Source organism: Halichoerus grypus, chromosome 5 (genome assembly GCF_964656455.1).
Source record: "Halichoerus grypus chromosome 5, mHalGry1.hap1.1, whole genome shotgun sequence".
Lineage (NCBI taxonomy): Eukaryota > Metazoa > Chordata > Mammalia > Carnivora > Phocidae > Halichoerus > Halichoerus grypus.
The window spans coordinates 48,971,813-48,991,044 of NC_135716.1; the positions used below are offsets into that span (position 1 = coordinate 48,971,813).

At 36.1% G+C, this 19,232-nt stretch overlaps 1 protein-coding gene and 1 long non-coding RNA gene across 19 annotated transcripts in view; one reads left to right on the top strand and one right to left on the bottom strand.

Annotated features, from left to right (window-relative positions):
* The window catches only part of LOC118528208 (uncharacterized), a 221,908-nt gene that overhangs the window by 170,740 nt on the left and 31,936 nt on the right, over positions 1-19,232 (top strand). The window lies entirely within an intron of this gene.
* The window catches only part of RALYL (RALY RNA binding protein like), a 677,252-nt gene continuing 672,491 nt past the window's right edge, over positions 14,472-19,232 (bottom strand). For all 17 annotated transcript variants that reach the window (XM_036094135.2, XM_036094143.2, XM_036094141.2 and 14 more), the window contains one exon: positions 14,472-15,460. In XM_036094135.2, coding sequence (XP_035950028.1) covers positions 15,443-15,460 — 18 coding nt within the window. In that variant the 3' untranslated portion in view covers positions 14,472-15,442. The remainder of the gene's footprint in view (positions 15,461-19,232) is intronic.

Here is a 19,232-nt window from a genome sequence, read left to right on the forward strand (position 1 = left end):
TTTTAGGTGGCACCAAAGCAGCATTTAGTCTAAGCCTAATTCTTCCTCACTATTGAGCAAGATCCTTTTTAATACTGTAACCAACATCAAGTGAATTATGAAGTTTTCCACTGTGACTGTTAGGTATTGGTACTAAACCTGGCCCTATGAGATTTCCAGGCACTGTTCCCTTTGTGGGTCATCATTCTTCAAACTCAGGTAGTTCCCTCATATGTAAGTGCTGATCAGCACTCAACTCAGTGCTCAAGGAAGAACACTGATGATCTCTGGAGTTCTTTCTCTGTGCAGCTCTTCCTTGTTCTGTACACTGCTCTGTAAACAATGGCCATCTTGGCTTTCCTGAACTTCTAGCTCTATGTCTTCAATTCAAGTAGGCTAACTCAGGGGTTTGCCTGGGTTCCACCCAACTGCCACCACCTAGAAACTATCTCTAGACAGTAAGCTGAGACAATTGTAGGACTCACCTCATTTGTTTTCTGTATCTTCGGGAATACTGTCCTTCATTTAGCCGTGTCCAATGGCTTGAAAGCTGTTGTTTCATATATTTTGTCAGATTTTTAGTTCCAATCCCTGTTAACTCAGTCTTGGCTAGAAGCAGAAGTCTATTCATTTCCTTTTTTAAGATTTTATTTATTTATTTGAGAGAGAGATTGAGTATGAGCAGGGGGAGAAGCAGAGGGAGGGGGAGAAGCAGAGGGAGAGGGAGAAGCAGACTCCCCACTGAGTGGGGAGCCCAACATGGGGCTCCTTTCCAGGACACTTAGATCATGACCTGAGCCAAAGTCAGACGCTAATCGACTGAGCCACCCAGGCACCCCAGAAATCTATTTGTTTTCAACAAACAATGTGGACAAGCTAAGACAGATTGCCTCAAGGACTTTCAAATTTTAGACAGCATATTTTAATCACCAGCTGGTACAATTTATTCCTTTCTTGACCAAAGGTCATTACCATGGCTCCAGGCTTCCCTTTCCTGCCTGGCTAGTCTTCTCTAACTGTCCCAAGCCAAACTGAGCTTGTACTATCTATGCCTCAATCACTATTGAATCATTACATTACTACATATGTGTGTGCATATCTATCTCCTTATCAGACTATAGGATCCTTGCAGGCAAAGACACTCTATAGCATCAGTGCCTGGTATGTGCTTCATGATAACACATTGAATGAAATAATGGATAGGATGAAGTACTTTTTGAATACAAATTATTTTAACAAATAATTTAGCATAGAAATATTTGGAAACTAATATTAGAACAGTTACATAGTATTTTTAAGTTGTTACATACAATCATGTTGAAATACTTGCATTGTTTGGAAGGGTAATTTTTATTTCATTTAATTTTTTTACTTTCTTACCAAATCATTTGATAGTTTCAAGAAATCTGGCCTAAAATAACCCTTACAAGTACTTTCTATATCAGAGACTAGACTGGTTGAATCTTCTCTGATGATTACTTCATTTAAGATTCTTGTATACAAAGTGGACAAATTGGATTTTACTATCACAGTGTTTGTGGTTTTGACAGACTATACATCTCAGAGGTGAAAAGTACGATTTTATTTTATAACTGAACATATTTTTTGTTGTCCTTGAGTCCATATTTCTTCTTAGCAGCCAAAAACTAATTTTCAATTCTCAGATACTCAGCCCAGTCCAAAGGTTTTTCTGCCATATTTAAATATTATTTAACTCAGCTGGTCTCACAAATGTCTCACAAATGAGATTTCTTTCCCATTCTCTTCCTTGGAGTAGTATACAAGTCAGGCAGAACATGTGTAGATCAAGGACGCTTGGGTGGCTCAGTTGGTTAAGCATTTTTCTTCAGCACAGGTCATGATGCCAGGGTCCTGGGATCGAGTCCCGAGTCAGGCTCCTTGCTCTGCGGGGAGCGGGCTTCTCCTTCTGCCTGCTGCTCCCCCTGCTTGTGCTCTCTCTCTCTGTCAAATAAATAAATAAAATCTTAAAAAAAAAAAAAAGAACATGTGTAGATCAGCCTTAGATAAGTTCAGGTGAGACAAGGAGCGGGGAGTAGAAGAGGCATGCTCATGCCCTCGGGCTTACTTGTTGCTGTCTCCATGTGGCTTCAAATGTCCATACAATCTGTACTCTTGGCATGGGTAATATGTGATGCAGCTATGTTTGTGGCTTCTGAATGACCTAATGCAGCTTTCTAACATGGAAGATTCTATGAAGCTTCAAATACAAAAGGAGCCCTTCCCTTTGCTCACTGAGTTTGTCTTTGGCTATAATTTGACTCATGTCCCCCGCTAACATTTACAGCTTTCTCTGAATAAGAAGAATGCTATGCTGACATCAGTCTCATTAGGAAGATGTTTCAAAAAGTGTAAAGAATGGAATAACTTTCTCCTGATCACAGATACTTCTGAACTTTTAAGAAGAGCTCCCTGGGGACTGTCCCAGGGAAAGGTGAGATTTGGGTGGAAGAGGGAAAAGAAGAGTCTGCTTTGTTCTCTCATTTTTTCAGAATTCCTACTGTTGAATTTGCCTTCCTCTCCTGACTTCATGTATTAGTACAGGTTCTATGAAAATATGTGGCTTTTCAGATCTTTCAGTTTTACATTCTCACACATATATTGGTATATGTGGACCAGAGAAGGTGCTTCTTTGAACAAATAACCAAAAGAAAGAGCCCAGTCACTGCTCCCCAGGTATATGCCGGTTGAAGGTTTATAGCTTGTACTGAGGCAGTTGCAAAGAAGGAAAACAGAACATTTTGTGCAATGATTCCTGTTATTAATCCACTAAAAATAAACACTTCACATATCATTCTGCTTCACAGGTAAACCCTCTCCTGAACCAGGGCCTCGTAGACTACTGTATTTGAATTACTTGCCTCACTGTGGAATCTTCCAAGGAGTTACAAGACATTTCACTTCATTGTTCCCTAACACTGGCTAAAACTCTCATTCAGGAATCCTGGGAGGTAACCAAAATGAGTTGAACATTATTTAACTGAGCTATCCTGAGGCCTTCCCAGTTGTGAGATCTTCTGTAATAAATTTGGGTTTTTCAGGAGTGAGGATTCAGACTGGTTCATCTCCTTTATGGCTACTCTTTTGATTCAAGGTTGCAGCTGGAATTCTTTCCTGACAGATTTATTTCAGGTTATCAAACATTTATATCCTTAGCTCTTCTGCTTCTTAGGCATAGAAGGGAAGTCTTTTTTCCAGAAACCAAATTGGAGAAAGTCCTTCTTATTTTATTTTTGCTTGAGGCTATAGCTTGAATTCTGCTTTAAATAGCCTTTTAGTATTCTTCCATTAGGTAGGGATCTACATACAACAGGTGTTCAATAAATGCTCACTGAAAAAAAAAACCTCATTGCTCAATTTAAATTACATATAAAACCTAAAAACGACAATTCTATGGGCATATAAGAAAGAGGAATATTTATATTAATATTTCATAGCTATCCAAATTTTTATAAGGAGTCAACTTTTGTTGATCGTGTAGTGAAATGAATGTCTAATCTAGTTCATTGTATATGATGAATGAGCTTTACTAATGACATTGATAAGATAATAAATATCGAATTTGACACAATTTCTTGTCAGAAACATTTTTCACAACTCTAACATTGAGATTATTGATAGATTCTTGATAAGCCATATTTTATTCATTGGGTCTGCATTTCTTTTTTTTTTTTTCTTTTTTTGGGTCTGCATTTCTATGAGTGGTTGGAATCAAGCGTGAAGGGCAGCCTTCATCAACACCTCAAGTGGAGTCACATATACAGTTTGTGTTTAAACAAGATATAAAGAAAGAGAATGAGAATGAGAGTAAGAGAGTTGAAACAGCATCCCTGGACCTGTTACAAATCCATAAGTACACACCACACAAACCCTACCAGGATATGGCTGCTGACCCTGGGGAGCCAAGCTGTGTGCCATTTTCTGTCTTGGTGATTCATGCCTGGTTTGCATGGGTTCCTCATTCCTTAGGGTGCAGGAGTGTTCTGCCAGTGCAACCAGAGGAGTAAGCGTGTCACCAGGGATTTTACTCAATTAGTTTATGTTTCTGTCAACCTCCTTAGATTGTAAATTCTCAAAAACAGAGATTTTTGTCTTAACTAACCTTTGTGTCTGCAGGATGCACTCAGGAAATGTGTATTGAATGAATGAGTGAACAAATAAACAATTATAAACAGTGCTCACCTTAAATCCTAATGAAATGGAGTGTATAGAAATGCATATGTAACAGACATAGTTTTATTAAATATAAGTGTGGGGGGGTGTCTAAGCATTGGCAGCTCTCAGAGCAGAGAGAGGTTTTCTAACCAGAATAGTAGGCAAGTCATAATAGATATTACATAAATAAATATTTGTTCAATTCTACTGTGCAAAAGAGAGAATAAAGTGCGTTTGTTTTTGCTATCAACATTTTGCCTTCATGGAAGGAAATAGGAAAAGCGAAATTGGATGTGTATGTTGATTTCAGATTACTTTGGACTGTAAATGCTGGATTGAGTATTTAGGTAATGGCAAGCCATCCAGGTTTTAAAATGTAATGTTTATTTTTTAAGCAGGGAAAGTGATGCGACCATATCTGTGCATCAGAGAGCTTTAGATGGCAAGAATCTGTATTCTATTTAATGGAGAAGGTTGCAGATTAATAAATTGAAAATGTACTGAAATGATAAAAGACCCTTTTTTAATGCCAGACTGAGTAACTTGCACTATATTACCAGTTAGTAGAGCAAAGTAAAAGAGAAAGTAATAAAGGTCAGTAAAAATGCATTTGGTTTCTGGGAGTTTCTGATAATAGTTTTGACACTTTTTAAAAGATAAAGCTTTTTGTATTAACCACAATGAGCTAATCTCATTTGAATTGCTTTGAATCCTACAGTTGTCAAGAAGGAATTTAATGCATTAGTAAAAATATAATTCAGGAGAGCTAAAAAGAAAGCCAATCTTCTACATAGACTTAGGATAAATTGTAAGACAGTGACAATGCTACATATTTTTTACTATTTGTCTGTAAAGAATAGATGCTTTCAGCTTTAGAGCCTAACAAACAAAAATCATTAAAAAGTTAATACTACTTTCTCCCAAATGTAAGGCTAAAACTAGAATTTTTAAGATTTCTAAAAATAACATAAACAGAACACAATGTATAAAGAGAAATTATGACTCCAGAGAGGTTTTTACTTCAAAGTTTCTTTCACTAGAACAGAAAATTGACAGCAAAGCTAATCTTAGAGAGCTGTTCTTTTTGTTTGTTTGTTTGGAGGCGATCAGAGAAAAGTAAAGTTGAAAGGGATGAGTGGCTTTAAATGGGACTTCTTTCTAAACTTTTAAAATTAGCCTGGCTCAAATAGTAGTTATACTATATGGCAAGGGATCAGAAAATTGTGAAATCCACAGAGAGCTTTCTTCCAAAGGCTTTCAGCCTCAACCTGAAAAGGAGCTATGTATTGGATTACTGGGGCATGGGAAAGACTCGTAGGCAGGATCATATTTAGAAGGCATATTGTGGGCAGATTTCAGGTTATTTGGCATTTTATTTGTGACCAAAATAGTCAGGGCAAGTGTATCTTTCACAGGACTAGTCTTACCTTTAGACTGTCTAGGAGGTATATAACTTGGTTATATACCTGGGACAAGCTAATAATTTTGGACATTTTCTAGCAGGTGATCATTACAGGTTTCTTTGACACAAATGTGTTCGTGTGTGTGTATGTGTGTTGATGTGAAGTTGAATGAAAGAAGTATGGATAAGGATATCTGGAGGTTTGAACCCTCTTTTAAATATTGCTTGCACAAAACAAAAGCTCTGTATTTGTAGAATTCCCCCTCTCCTTTGTTACTGGTATTACTTGAGCCAAGAGGCAGATCATAGTAATCCTTCTAACTGCCTGCAGTTCTCTTTCCAAGAGAAGTCATGGTAAATAAAATTTTTGTCCTTCCATTTTCAATAAATCAATTTAGCACATTTTATGGATTTTTCCCTTATTGTCTTGACCTTATCTTCCACCCCTTAATTCAGCCCTGATCACCAATGAATAAGATCTTTTTCTACTCAAGATTTGCTCTGAGTGTTAAATGGTTTCCAAGGGGAAATTAGGAAGTAGGAATTGAGGACTGAGATTTGAATAAAAAATGCATTTTCCAAGAAAAAATGTGAACTGATGGGTAAATGGTACTTTGCTATCTATACTAATTGGGCAACATTGTTTGCTATGTCCCTAATCCCTAGGAGGGCTTTATTTCAAAAGCTTAGGAATACTTGTAACAATTTACAACAAGGTGTTAAAGTCTGCTGGTTGTTATTTCTGATAGGTCCCTTACCCCAACTGCACTGATGTAATAAAATGACCATCTGTGGGTTTAATGTAAAGGCTTTTGGTTCAGTGAAACCAACACGTACTATTAATACATGCAGTAGGGATACACAGGCACAACTTTCTCTTTTGATCACCCAATTTCTCTGCCTTCTCCATTTCTGCCAGTAACATTTCAAGAGACTAACCCCTTCACCCTCTTTGTTCCCAAATCATTGAAGGTTTGTTCATTCCTTCAATTTTCCATGATGTCTCTGTAGATGACTTTCAAAACAACACCTTCAGTCCTGGTCACTTCATTGATATTTAAACCACATGCTAGGAAGTTTCACACCGGATGTGTTGATACTCTCTAAAACCTAGCATGTCTAAAATAAAAAACATTATCTATCTCCTAATCTCTTCTTGATTCATCCATTTTTGTAAAAAATAATACCATCTTCCAGTTACCAAGCCTTGAATGATATATTCAAAGTGCAGAAAAGTGTAAAGATGGAAGAAAAATCATATATAATGCCACATTTTTTTCTCAATGCATTTTTGTTTTTCATAAAGGTGAGGTAACCCTGTGTATATAATTTTCATCCTTTTTGATTCTAAATTTCCTATGCTATCATTAGAAATTCTACATAATTATAATTTTAATGATTATATAATTTGTGAATGCTTTTGAGACATACTTAGATATATTGTCGAATTAATTTCCCAAACACTTGCCATTTAGCACTCCCACTAGAATTCAGTGGGAGTGCTTAAATATAAGAATTTAAGAGTTTAACCCCCACTGCCTCCTAACCCCTTTGAATATTATTATGTTTTAATATTTGCTATTTTTGTCATTGTTAAACAGAATCTCAATGTTACTTTAACTTGCAATCTTATGTTTATTAGCTAGTCATTGGAGTATTACAGTTGTATTATGGATTAGTGAGAAGAGATGACATAAACACATTGTTATAAAGTCCCAGTCTGGCCAAGGATGCAGAATTTATCAGAAAAGAGATGGCTACACAGAGCAGAAGCAGATGCGATGTATCTCCATTCAAATTTCCCATTAATCCTCATCCCCTATGTGGCTGATGATTGTAAGGTTTTTCCAAAGGTGAGAAAGAATCAGAATTATCATTTCATCAATTTCTGTTACACCCAGGATTATATCATCACTGCTAAAGAATCATACTAACAACTTTCCTGTAAGGTTATCTTGACAAATATCAAACTCTCCTGGTTCCTGAGCCAAACACATCATTAGCAAGGCCATAGCCTCTTCCAGAAAGAGTCAGTGCTTAGGTGAACCAAAACAAGGTCCCTGTCTCTAGCTAGCTGACATTCAAGACAAGACTGATTGTCAGGTTTGTGAATTGTCTGTTTATGCCATTTGCCCAGATATCTATTGATGTGCTTAAAGTTTCTTATCATTTTGATCTTTTTCTAAATTAAGAATATCAATTTTAGTCTTCAAAACTTCTTATAGTTTGTTAGATGTTATTAACTTATAGATGTTCAATATTTTTTTGTAATAAAATTGTTTCCCATGTGAGTTCTTTCTGCTTTTATGCATAGAAAGTTCTTTTCCATCCAGAGAAGGGATAGTGTTAATGAAGATCTTAAACAGAGTTTCAAAAATCTGATTAAAAATATTGACTCTTAAAGTAAATCTTTAATTTATTGTGATGAGTAATGTAAGGAGTGGTGTTAAATTACATATATGTATGTATATACACATATATTTATTCTTTCTTTCTTTCTTTCTTTCTTTCTTTCTTTCTTTCTTTCTTTCTTTCTTTCTTTCTTTCTTTCTTTCTTTCAGTAGTCTCCACAACCAGTGTGAAGCCCAGTGCAGGGCTTGAACTCACAACCTTGAGATCAAGACCTGAGCTAAAATCAAGAGTTGGATACTTAACCAACTGAGCCACCCAGGCACCCCAAATTTTATGTATTTTTTAAAGTTCCTGAAAAATTGCCCCAGATACATTTATAAATATTGTACCATTTTCATCGATATAATAAACATTTGTGTTAAATATTAAGTTCTTATATGTAAGCAGGGTGATCTATTCAAAAACTTATCTGCCATTTTTTCTTTCTTCTCTTGTTCTTTGATTTCTTAACACTCTGGTTTAATCATTATGCAATGGCAAGTTCTCCTTCCTTCAATGCTTTCCTTCAAAATTCTTTTATTCATTATTAACTGTATTTGTTTTTTATTTTATTTGTTATTGGTCCAGGTGGAATTTAGAATAAACAAGAGTTCCATTAGAATACAAGTTCCATGATATTATCATCGATTTCCTCCTATGTGCAAGGTATGAGCTGGACTAACAAGCCACTCTTCTCAAGACCTGTCATTTAGTCTGGAAGACCGGCAGTACCACAATAAACAGGTACACAGAATTACAAATCAGGAAGTTCAATGAAACATACAACCAAGGTGTTTTGATAAAGAATAATGGGGTCAGGGCAAAGGATGGGGAGACGGGCCTCAGAATGGCATTTACCCTTAAGCTGGAAACTGGTGAGTGAGTGCATGCTGCCCTTACAAGGATATGGAGAGAGAGCATTCTAGACATAGGATTAGCAAAGGCTAAGCCCTAGGGCGGCTAGGTGGCTCAGTTGGTTAAGCTACTCACTTTGGCTCAGGTCATGATCCTGAACTCCCAGGATGGGGTCCTGTATCGGGCTCCCTGCTCAGCGGGGAGTCTGCTTCTCCCTCTGACCCTCCCCCTTCTCATGCTCTCTCTCTAATAAATAAATAAAATCTTAAAAAAAAAAAAAAAAAGGCAAAGCCCTAAAGTACAAAAGAGCTCAGTGAATTGAAGAAACAGATAGAAGAGGTAGGAGAGGTCAGCAGAACTAGACATCAGAGCCTCATCAGCAATGACAAGGGCTTTGGATTTACTCTAATGGCATTGAGATGGTATTAAGTTTTTAAACAAAGGTGTAACAATTTCCATTGACATTTTTAAAAGACGACATTTAGATTGTAGCTGCAGGTAGAATAGAAGCAAGGAGATAAATTAAGAGATGATTTCTGGAATATTGGAGATGGACTTGAGAAAAGTAGAGGGATTCAGGGTATATTTGGAGGTAGAAACACAAAATGCAACAAAATGTGTAGACAGCAATGGGAGGTGAGCGAGAAGAAGTCTAAGATGACTCCTCAGTTTCTTGGTTACATAAATGAGCAGACAGACATGCCACTTACAGAGATGATACTCTAGAAGTAGGATCCATTTTAGGTGGAAAAACAAGAGTTAAGTTTTGATTCATGAGACATCCAAGTGAAAATGTCCGATGAGAAGTTGGCTGTACAAAAAGAGAGGTCAGGACTCTAAGTATACTCTTGGGACTCATTAGCATATAAAATGGCCTTAAAAGCCAAAGAAGCAGATGAGATCTTTGAGGCTTAGGGAAAAATGTATATTGAATTAATGTATAATGAATTGGTTTATTTATAACTTCAAACTTACCATCTAGGAACATCTTATATCTATTCATATATTCATACCTTTTATTCTGTGAATAAAATTTTGTGGTGTGTGCTATGTAGCTTTGTACATTTCTTATCAATTTTATTCCCAAGTATTTTAACATTATGAAATGGAAGTTTTCATTGTATTTCCACAGTTATTATTTGTGAATTACAAAGCTATGTAAGATTTTACTTTTGTTGGATATTTAAATTTTTTTAAAACTCATAATTAAGCCTGGTGGAGTTTCTTCCTACTTTCTTGGGCCATGAAGGTTGATAATCACATTCTATCCAAACAAAAAAATGTTCTCATCCTTTCTAACGGTCACACTATTCATTACTGTTTCTTCTTTATTGTCCTAGCTCTCTCTTACAGAATGAATTAGAAATATTAATTTAAATAGTATTCTTATTTTCAATGCAAGTTCAATTGTAATATATTTTCAGTATGAAGTAGAATGTTGTTTTAAGATGCATATTTATATGTGTGTACTTGCATGTGTGTACATGCACAAGTGTGTACGTGTGTGTATGTAAATTTTTGTCATAAAGCCCTACTTGGTCATGGGGGATATTTTATATTTTGTTGAAATTTTTAGCTAGTATTTTTATTTATTTCAGATTTTTACATCTATATTAATGAGTTATCTGTATTTAGCTTTTGGGTGTTATTTTTTTGGTCAAGTTTTTATATGAGAGTCATAGTAGTTTCATAAAATGTAAGGAAAAGGACTTAGGCAGGGGGTGTTCTTTTTAATTTGCAGTATCTTTTTAAACTATTTTATTCTTACCATCTTTATTCAACTATTTCCTAACATTGTTTAGTAGACTAAGGGCCTTGAGAAAAGAAAATGTGTCTATGTTCACTACTGCATGCCCATTGCCAAATACACATGTGGAATATGGTAAGGGCTCAACAAATATTTGATGAGTGAATGAGCAGTTTTCTCTCAGTCTAGTCTCAGACCAAACTCACATAGTTGTTTCTCAACCTAGAATGCAGGGATTTTTGGATTCTCTTCTTTATAGTCTATTCAGGACTTAACAGCCCAAATGATTCTTTTAATCTTTGTTAGATCCTATCATTCCTGTGCTCACAATCTTCTGATGTTTTCCCATCTAACACAGCGTAAAACCAGTGAACTCTGAATCACCTCTAAGGCTCTGTGATCTGAAATCTTGGCTTTTCTGTGCCCTCATTTATTTTTCTTTTCCTAATTTATTCCAATCCAGCTACACTGCCCTCCTTGTTGTTCCTGAACACACCAAGTACATTCCCACCTCAGGGGATTTACTTCTGTCCCCCCTGCTCAGGACACATAAATGGCCATAAAATTTCCCATAAATGGCCACATGGCTCACCCCCTTACCTACTCCACTTCTTTGCCTGAATGCCATATTACCAAGGAGTCTTCCCTGATCAGCCCATTTAAAATACCCATGTAAAACCTCACCTCCCTCTTTGCTTCCCTGCTTTGCCTTTTCCTCTGTGTTCATCATCATTATCTTCTGCAATACTTTACATTTGCTTGTTAATAGTCTTATTTTGTGTCATCTGCTAGAAGAGTATTAGCTTTTCTTTTTTTTTTAAAGATTTTATTTATTTATTCATAAGAGACAGAGAGAGAGAGAGAGAGAGGCAGAGAGAGAAGCAGGCTCCCTGCTGAGCAGGGAGCCCAATGTGGGACTCGATCCCAGGACCCTGGGATCATGACTTGAGCTGAAGGCAGACGCTTAACCATCTGAGCCACCCAGGTGTCCGAGTATTAGCTTTTCAAGGACAGGAATTTTAGTCTTTATTATTTATAGCTGGACCCCATATTGCCAGTAACAATGCTTGGCACGGAGTTGGTACTTAATAAAAAATGGTTGAATGAATAAATGATCTGCTCTCTTTACTTGGAAACTGGAGCTAACAATACCTATCCTGCAGTTTTCCTGTGTGCATCATGATAATGCATAGAAAGCTGTTAGCTCGGCACATAGTAGTTGCTTAGCAAATTATAGCTTTGAAACTTTTTATAATAAGGTTAAAAACCTAGAACACACCCTGTTTCTTTTAATTCTCCAAACATTTATGGAGAAATAACCTGTTATGTACAAGGTAACATAGATGCAGGATATAAAAATAGAGAAGGTATAGTCTTTATTCTTACAGAAGCAACCAGATAAACATAGGGACTATTTGGCATGCTCAGGTACCCCAAATTCTTGCATGAATCATAATTAGATTCCTAGAGTGACTCTAAATATCTCAAGGGCTGATAGGAAGCCTTTTCAATAACAAATAGGAAATTCACTTATAAATTCCTCCTCTGCAAATTTTAGAAGGCTCCAAACACAACATAGAAAAAATATAATGAGCACCAGTGTAACTTAGAACTGACTTTTATCAAACCTTAACATTTGATATGTTTGATTCCAAATATTTGATTCAAATAGATTTCCTAATAGATCTAATATTACATGTTATTCAATACTTCCATTCTATTCTCCCTTCTTTTTCTCACCATAGGTAATCCTGAATTTGTTGTTTTTCATTATTGCGAGTTTATTTTTTTTAACTTTTACAACTACTAAATCCTGGATATAAATCACAGATATGGTTTCCTTCACTTTCAGATTCATATTAAAATAAAACAAAACAAAAATAGAATTAAAATTCTATTTAAAATTCTATTTCATTTAAAATTCTTGATGTCTACCTTCTCTTGAAAAATCAGGACACCTGGCCAATCTTTTGGATAGGCCACATTTCTGGATCAGGCAGCCAGTTGGAACTGGGAGGGGGCCCATCCTCATCGGCATAGTTGTATTTAAAGTCTACTAAGCGGCTTCATGACTATTTCTTTCATTTATATTTATCAGGCCTCTATAGGTATTTGCATTTGTAATTTCTGTTCTCTGCATTTTAACCCATTTAAAATAGTTTCCTTCTTATTTATCTCCTGCTTCATTTCTATGTCAATTTATTTTGTCATGTGTTTCTGCTTTGAATTTTTGTTTAAAAGATGGAAGCAAAATATGTACTTTCCCTTCCACATTGTCACCAGTGACTAGTTGACCTAACTTACAGGCAGTGGGCCTCTTTTCCCACATTTTTATTGAGTTGAATTCAGTGAGTAATAACTCTTTTCTTTCCCTTGGCATTTCTTTTTTAATGGAACTGATGTTATTTGGAGTTAGAAGTCTACACTACCTTCGTCATCTCTTAAAAGTTCCCTTTTAAATTATTACACTAAATCCACAGGGATTATAATCCCATATAATTTATAGTTTGCTGATCTGGTATATATTTTACTCCATCTTTGTCATTAAAATAAAATCTGAAGCCAGGATTGGGTAATGAATTAAGGGAAAGATGCATGATTTCATACTGCCAGGCCTGTGTGGAGAAAATTAAGTCCAATAACAAAGAATTATACATTTTAATTATTCATTTTACTTTGAGAATAGTTAATGAACATCTGGGAAAGTATGATACTCTTAATTTATGATAATGTCTGCTATAAATTCTACACTGTTTATTGAATATTAAGGACAGATAAATGGAAGGTTGGGAAAAATATCCACATGTGCATTTTCCTAATACACTGTACCTGTAACATTTTCTTTCTGGGGCATCAGACAATCCTAGGGAAATGTATTTATTTGGCAGCAAACCAAGAAATCACTCTGCTGATTTTATTCCCTTGTAGAACCGTATACAGCTTCTTTTCAGCTTCACAATTCAATCACAGCAATTGCAAATTCTCCAATACTCATCATGGCCATGAAAAATAGTATACCACATTGTGATTTTCACATTTCCTCAAAAGGCAAGTACATTCCTGATCCAGCCCCTAGGTCCTAGTGTGCAAATTTTTAATTTTTGCTTTCACAATTTTAGTTTTAGGTAACCTTTGCTGGATGCAATTGTATAATTTTTCATGAGCTTTTATTTTTTTTATTTTCTTTTTTTAAAAGATTTTATTTATTTATTTGACAGAGACAGAGACAGCGAGAGCGGGAACACAAGCAGGGGGAGTGGGAGAGGGAGAAGCAGGCTTTCCGCTGAGCAGGGAGCCCGATGTGGGGCTCGATCCCAGGACTCTGGGATCATGACCTGAGCTGAAGGCAGCCACTTAACGACTGAGCCACCCAGGCGCCCATGAGCTTTTATTTGATACACATAAAGAAAGAGGATGAACTGCCATAAAGAAATTAAAACAGAAAAATAAGAAAACATACCAAGGTGATTTTAGATTCTCTTTAGTTTCTTTGAAAAAAGGAGGCCTTAATTCCACTAAGTGTTCTTGATGACATTACATGTGTCTCTCTGCTCTTAATGAGGGGCTTGTAGCCATTAGCAGCAGACTTGTCTGACAGAGCAAAAATGCCTCTGTCAAGGTAGTTCTGCTTTCTGTCCTGAAATATTTCCTTAAAATTCTACATTTGAATGAAAAAATACGCCTTTTAGAAGTGTATACCAGAATGTGACTTCTGTCAAGAATTGAGGGCCATCTTGCTTTGTGTTACATAGCAAATTAATGTGTTCCAGAATACATGAAAAGTGTGGGCATATAAAACATATACATTTTAGTAAAGTTATGCTACTTTCATTATCACACTAATTTTGTGGCATTACAAGGACATAAAGAGTCAAACTGAATATTAAAACTAAGTGCACCCTCAAAGGAAAGATACACGCCAACTTTGTTTTAAAAGAAACAGTATTTATTAAGAAATTATATGCTGAGTTCTCCTACAGTCTGTGGAAGATGGTTTCTTCCATTTCCACAGCACAAGACAACAGCAAAGAGCATCTGGAAAACACTTGCAATGCTTGGGAATGGAGTGTTCCTAGTAATAGGAGATGAAATGAAGTGATATACACACTATTTAAACTTTTGGAACCAAAGACAAGACAATCTTTTCCTTGCCAGTATAGTTTTCACCTGTATTGACACTAAAACCTGTCCATGGGATCTCCTACCCAGACTGAAGTATTGGGTAATAATTGGATTGTTTCAGTTGAGTAGAGAATGCTCAATTTAATTACAGGTCAAAGCAACAGAGTCCTTTAGCTATGGAATCACATCTGAAATATTTGCATTCTTTTAATAAAAATGGTGCTTATGGAGGGCAGAAATATAACATTTTCAAGTATTTTATCATTATGATCTGAAGTACTTTAAACTATAAATTAAAAATAAATTATAAAAACTAGCTTACGATGTATCTTTTCTTACATGACATTGTTGGAAATAAGCTTTAAACATAGAATTGCAATATCACCTGACTTTATATATGATCAACAGTAAAACATGCTAATCATAAAAATAGCTTTTACAAATATACATTTGTATACAGTGTCTCCCTTACCGTTCATAAATGTCCTTCACATTTTAAGACTTTTAAGACTTAAAAAAACACAACATAATTAGCAAAGGGGAAAACACATTTACAATCTAAACCATAAAAACCTGACAATTATATAGCTTAGAACATAGAAGAAATGGAATTTCTAAAATTGAACAATACTGTCCATTTTATTTATTTGGGTATTTTTTTTTAATAAATTGAACCAAAGATGCTGCTATCCAGTAAGAAACCTCCTTTCACATTTCTGGGTGTTGTCACAGTTTCTCTTTTCTGCTTTTGTGGCATCATTCATTACTTCAGATCACTTTATCTGTAGAAACTGAGAAAAGAAAAAAAATTTTTAAATATTGAGATTTAGGTTTCATTGTTGATAGCATGCATATATGTAAGTTGGATTTAAGTTAGATTTTCAGGCTGAATCAGGAGATGATTAAAGAACTAGATCTTTAGGAAAAATAGTTTTGAGAACTTTAGGTTCTTAGATCCTTTGTTGTTGACAATGCTAAAATTATTTACACTTACAGTATGCTATAATTTTTAAAAATCTAGTCCACTTCTTGCCTGAGATCAGCAATTATCTTTCAACCAGAGCTCTTGACCAAGTCAGAAGGGAAACAATTGAAGTTCTAGGCTAGGGAAAGAGATTTGGGTTGCTTTTGAATTTTTGTGGCTCCTCAGAAGAGTGACATGGGATACTTTTCCCCTGTAAGAGGCTTTGGAGCACTGTGTGTTATACGCAAACAATGAATCATGGAACACTACATCAAAAACTAATGATGTAATGTATGGTGATTAACAAAACAATAAAAAAAAAGAGGCTTTGAACAGTGCAGTCCTAAGCCTTATTTCCCTGGGATAGGAGAAAAAGCAATACAGATCTCTGGTCTGAGTTACATAACCTTGGTTGTAAAAGAAGAAAGCTAGATGTGGGGCACCTGGGTGGCTCAGTTGGGTAAGCAGCTGTTTTTGACTCAGGTCATGATCTCAGGGTCCTGGGATTGAGCCCCATGTTGGGCTCCCCGCTTCGGGGAGGAGTCTGCTCCCTCTGTCCCCCTCCCCTTTCTGCGTGCATGCATGTGCTCTCTCTTTCTAAAATAAATAATTAAAATCTTAAAAAAAAAAAAAAAAAGCTAGATGCAAGAACGGCAGTGAAAGACTCATGGTGTGACCACAAGCCAGAAACACCATACAAGAGCCAAAATTCAATTGGTAGAAGCATTGAATTAAGAAATTGAATATGAGGGGCCCCTGGGTGGCTCAGTCATTAAGCGTCCGCCTTCCGCTCGGGTCATGATCCTGGAGTCCTGGGATCGAGCCCCGCGTCGGGCTCCCTGCTCCGCGGGAAGCCTGCTTCTCCCTCTCCTACTCCCCCTGTTTGTGTTCCCTCTCTCGCTCTCTCTCTCTCTGTCAAAATAAATAAATAAAATCTTAAAAAAAAAACAAAGAAATTGAATATGAATATGAGGATAAAATAACACAAGATTTCAGTAGTGGGAAAAAGCATGTATTTATCTTAGGATCCTATCAAGCACAAGGTTTATATTTAGATAGAAAATATAATTACACCTATTATCTCATCAACTTCAAAGTTTTTTCAGTTAGATGGAAAATCTGTGTATATGTTTTAAGAATCAAAGACAGGCAAATCGAGGTATCCATTTGGATGAGAACTGCTGTTGAGAAAAACATCTTGCATCAGTTATCAGTCCCGGGGGGAGCAAATACCATCTACCACTGGTTATCAATCCCAGGGAAGGTCTCCAAATGTTTTTGTCCATTGTATTTTGGTATTAGAGGTGTCAAGGAAAACAAAGCACAGTCAGCATTGGATGAAAACAGCGCTTTACAGCTCCAGTCGTGTGCCTTGGTCCCTTATGGCTAGTGAGTCCCTGAGGCAGCAGATGCAGGGCAATTGGCCTATGTATAACCCTCTCTTGCGGCAGTAGTAGGACCCTGAACTCTGCCCCATGGAGGCTGAAATACTGAAAGGAGTGTCTGACAGTCATTAACATACACATTTAAGCGGAACAAGGAGACACTCCTCTAGTCTGAACCCGGAAAGGTATTTTCCATATAGGTGATGAAACTGACAGGCTTTGTGGGCTCTTTGTTTCTTGGTAAGGAAGTATTGCAGGCCCAAGGCCTGTTCTTAAGTGACTAAGTGGGTGTTGAAAGACTGCATGGATGCACAGGCTGCTTTTCTCAACAGTTGCTGACTCCTGTGAATAGCCGGATGATTATGTAACATGACCATTTATTAGAGTTTTGAAGCCCATGAAATAGAGATTATGAAAAAGACCGAGTATGGCAGTTGGGGTGGTGAGAATCACTCTGGATGTCTGTAGCTCCCGATGTCACCTGGCCAAGATCCCTGGTTGAAAGGTATCAGTGATCTAGGATGGTACTTTTTCTTCCTTCATGGATATGCATTTGTCACACTCAAAAACATATACATCTGAGTAATTTCAGTTAACTGGGATGTCTTCTTCCTTAGTGAGTACATATCTTAATTCTAGGAAGATACAGAATTAAATGTAAAGTATTTGCAGGACTAGAAATCATACTACTAATATTTTTGTGTTAAGAAAAAGTATTTGAACATTTGTTATTGTAAATATCTGTGTTACATGAGAGAGTTTAGCCTATTAGTCTGACAGTCCTGTGACATCAGTTTAGAAAATGCCATTAAAAAGTAGACTGAGACACAGGATTTCAGTTTTATGATTTGAAATCTTATGACCAAATCTTATGTTTGTGCACAATATTGGAAAGTCTAAGAAAACCTTAGGCCATGTTGATACATTGAATTCATTAGATTTTAAGAATTATTTCATTCTCAGAAAGATTTTGTTGGACTAGACAAATGAATTACTTAAAAACACAATATAAAATATATTAAATTCACAAATGCCATTTACAATGTTTGAATGCTATTTAATTAAGCGATCTGGGACAACCATTTTTCAGAGGATTCAGTACTTTGTAAGCTCATATATTTAATCTTAATAATAAATGCCTAATAATTTTGATTTTGAAACTTTCACCAATCAAACAACTAAAAATAAACAAAATATATACCCTAAGTAGTCCATTTTTCAGTCAAAAGCATTTAAAACTTATATCCTTAGGAAAAAAACTTTAAGGCCTAAGTACATTTTGATACTGTGATATTCTCTCTCTCTCTTTCTCTCTCTCTCACTTTTCCTTCTCTCCCCCACTCCCTATTTCCTTTCCTCCTCCCCCTCTTCCTCACCCAGTCTGTACCATATGCTTACTCGGTCACACATACATGTATTTCTAAAAATGAAAATGTTATTCAAGTGTGTTCTTCATGCAAGAAGTGTTCATGTACAATTAGTCTTTAAAGCACAAAGTTTTGAACTCATGGTTCAAAGCAGGCCTGCCCTGTGTTGTGTGGTATAAAGGAAGTTTTATACATTCCCTGTATGCAGGTACCAAAAAGGATCCATTACCAATGTGAAAATGAAAACCTTAATAAATACAATTAAATTTAACCTGTAGAATGATCGTGACATGTGAACATAAGGCATAGTAGGTTTGGGTTTGGATTGATAACACTTGTGTGCAGGGAGGAACTAAAGCTCTCTATATGATTGCAGTCGCCCTCTTTTCTGCAAGGCCTTCATCAATCGCTCTTATCACAGATGGAACATGCTTAAACTGCTGCAGCAGCTGTGTATGTAAAGTTTACTAATTATTGTGTTTCTTCAGGTTAAGTCATGGCAGATGACATTAATTTAGTATATTCTTACACCATCCTGCTTGCCCTAAAAGAGGTAATGAATGGTTGTTTAGCAAGTATTCTTTTTAAGAAGAGAAAAACAGCCTGCAGATTTTTCGTGCATATTCCATTACCCCGGTATGATTTCTCTTTACCCCTTCCTTTGCTCCTTGATTGTAAATGATTACATAAAAATAATTATCCTGGGAAGAAGAAAAGGTTTGAAAATAATTTATTGAAGTCTACTTCCTTGCCATAAGGCTTCAAAGCATTTGCCTGTCCCTAGTACAAAACAAAAGCTTCATTAACTTTGCATTGTGAAGTTGGTGTTATTAACCATATGGATACA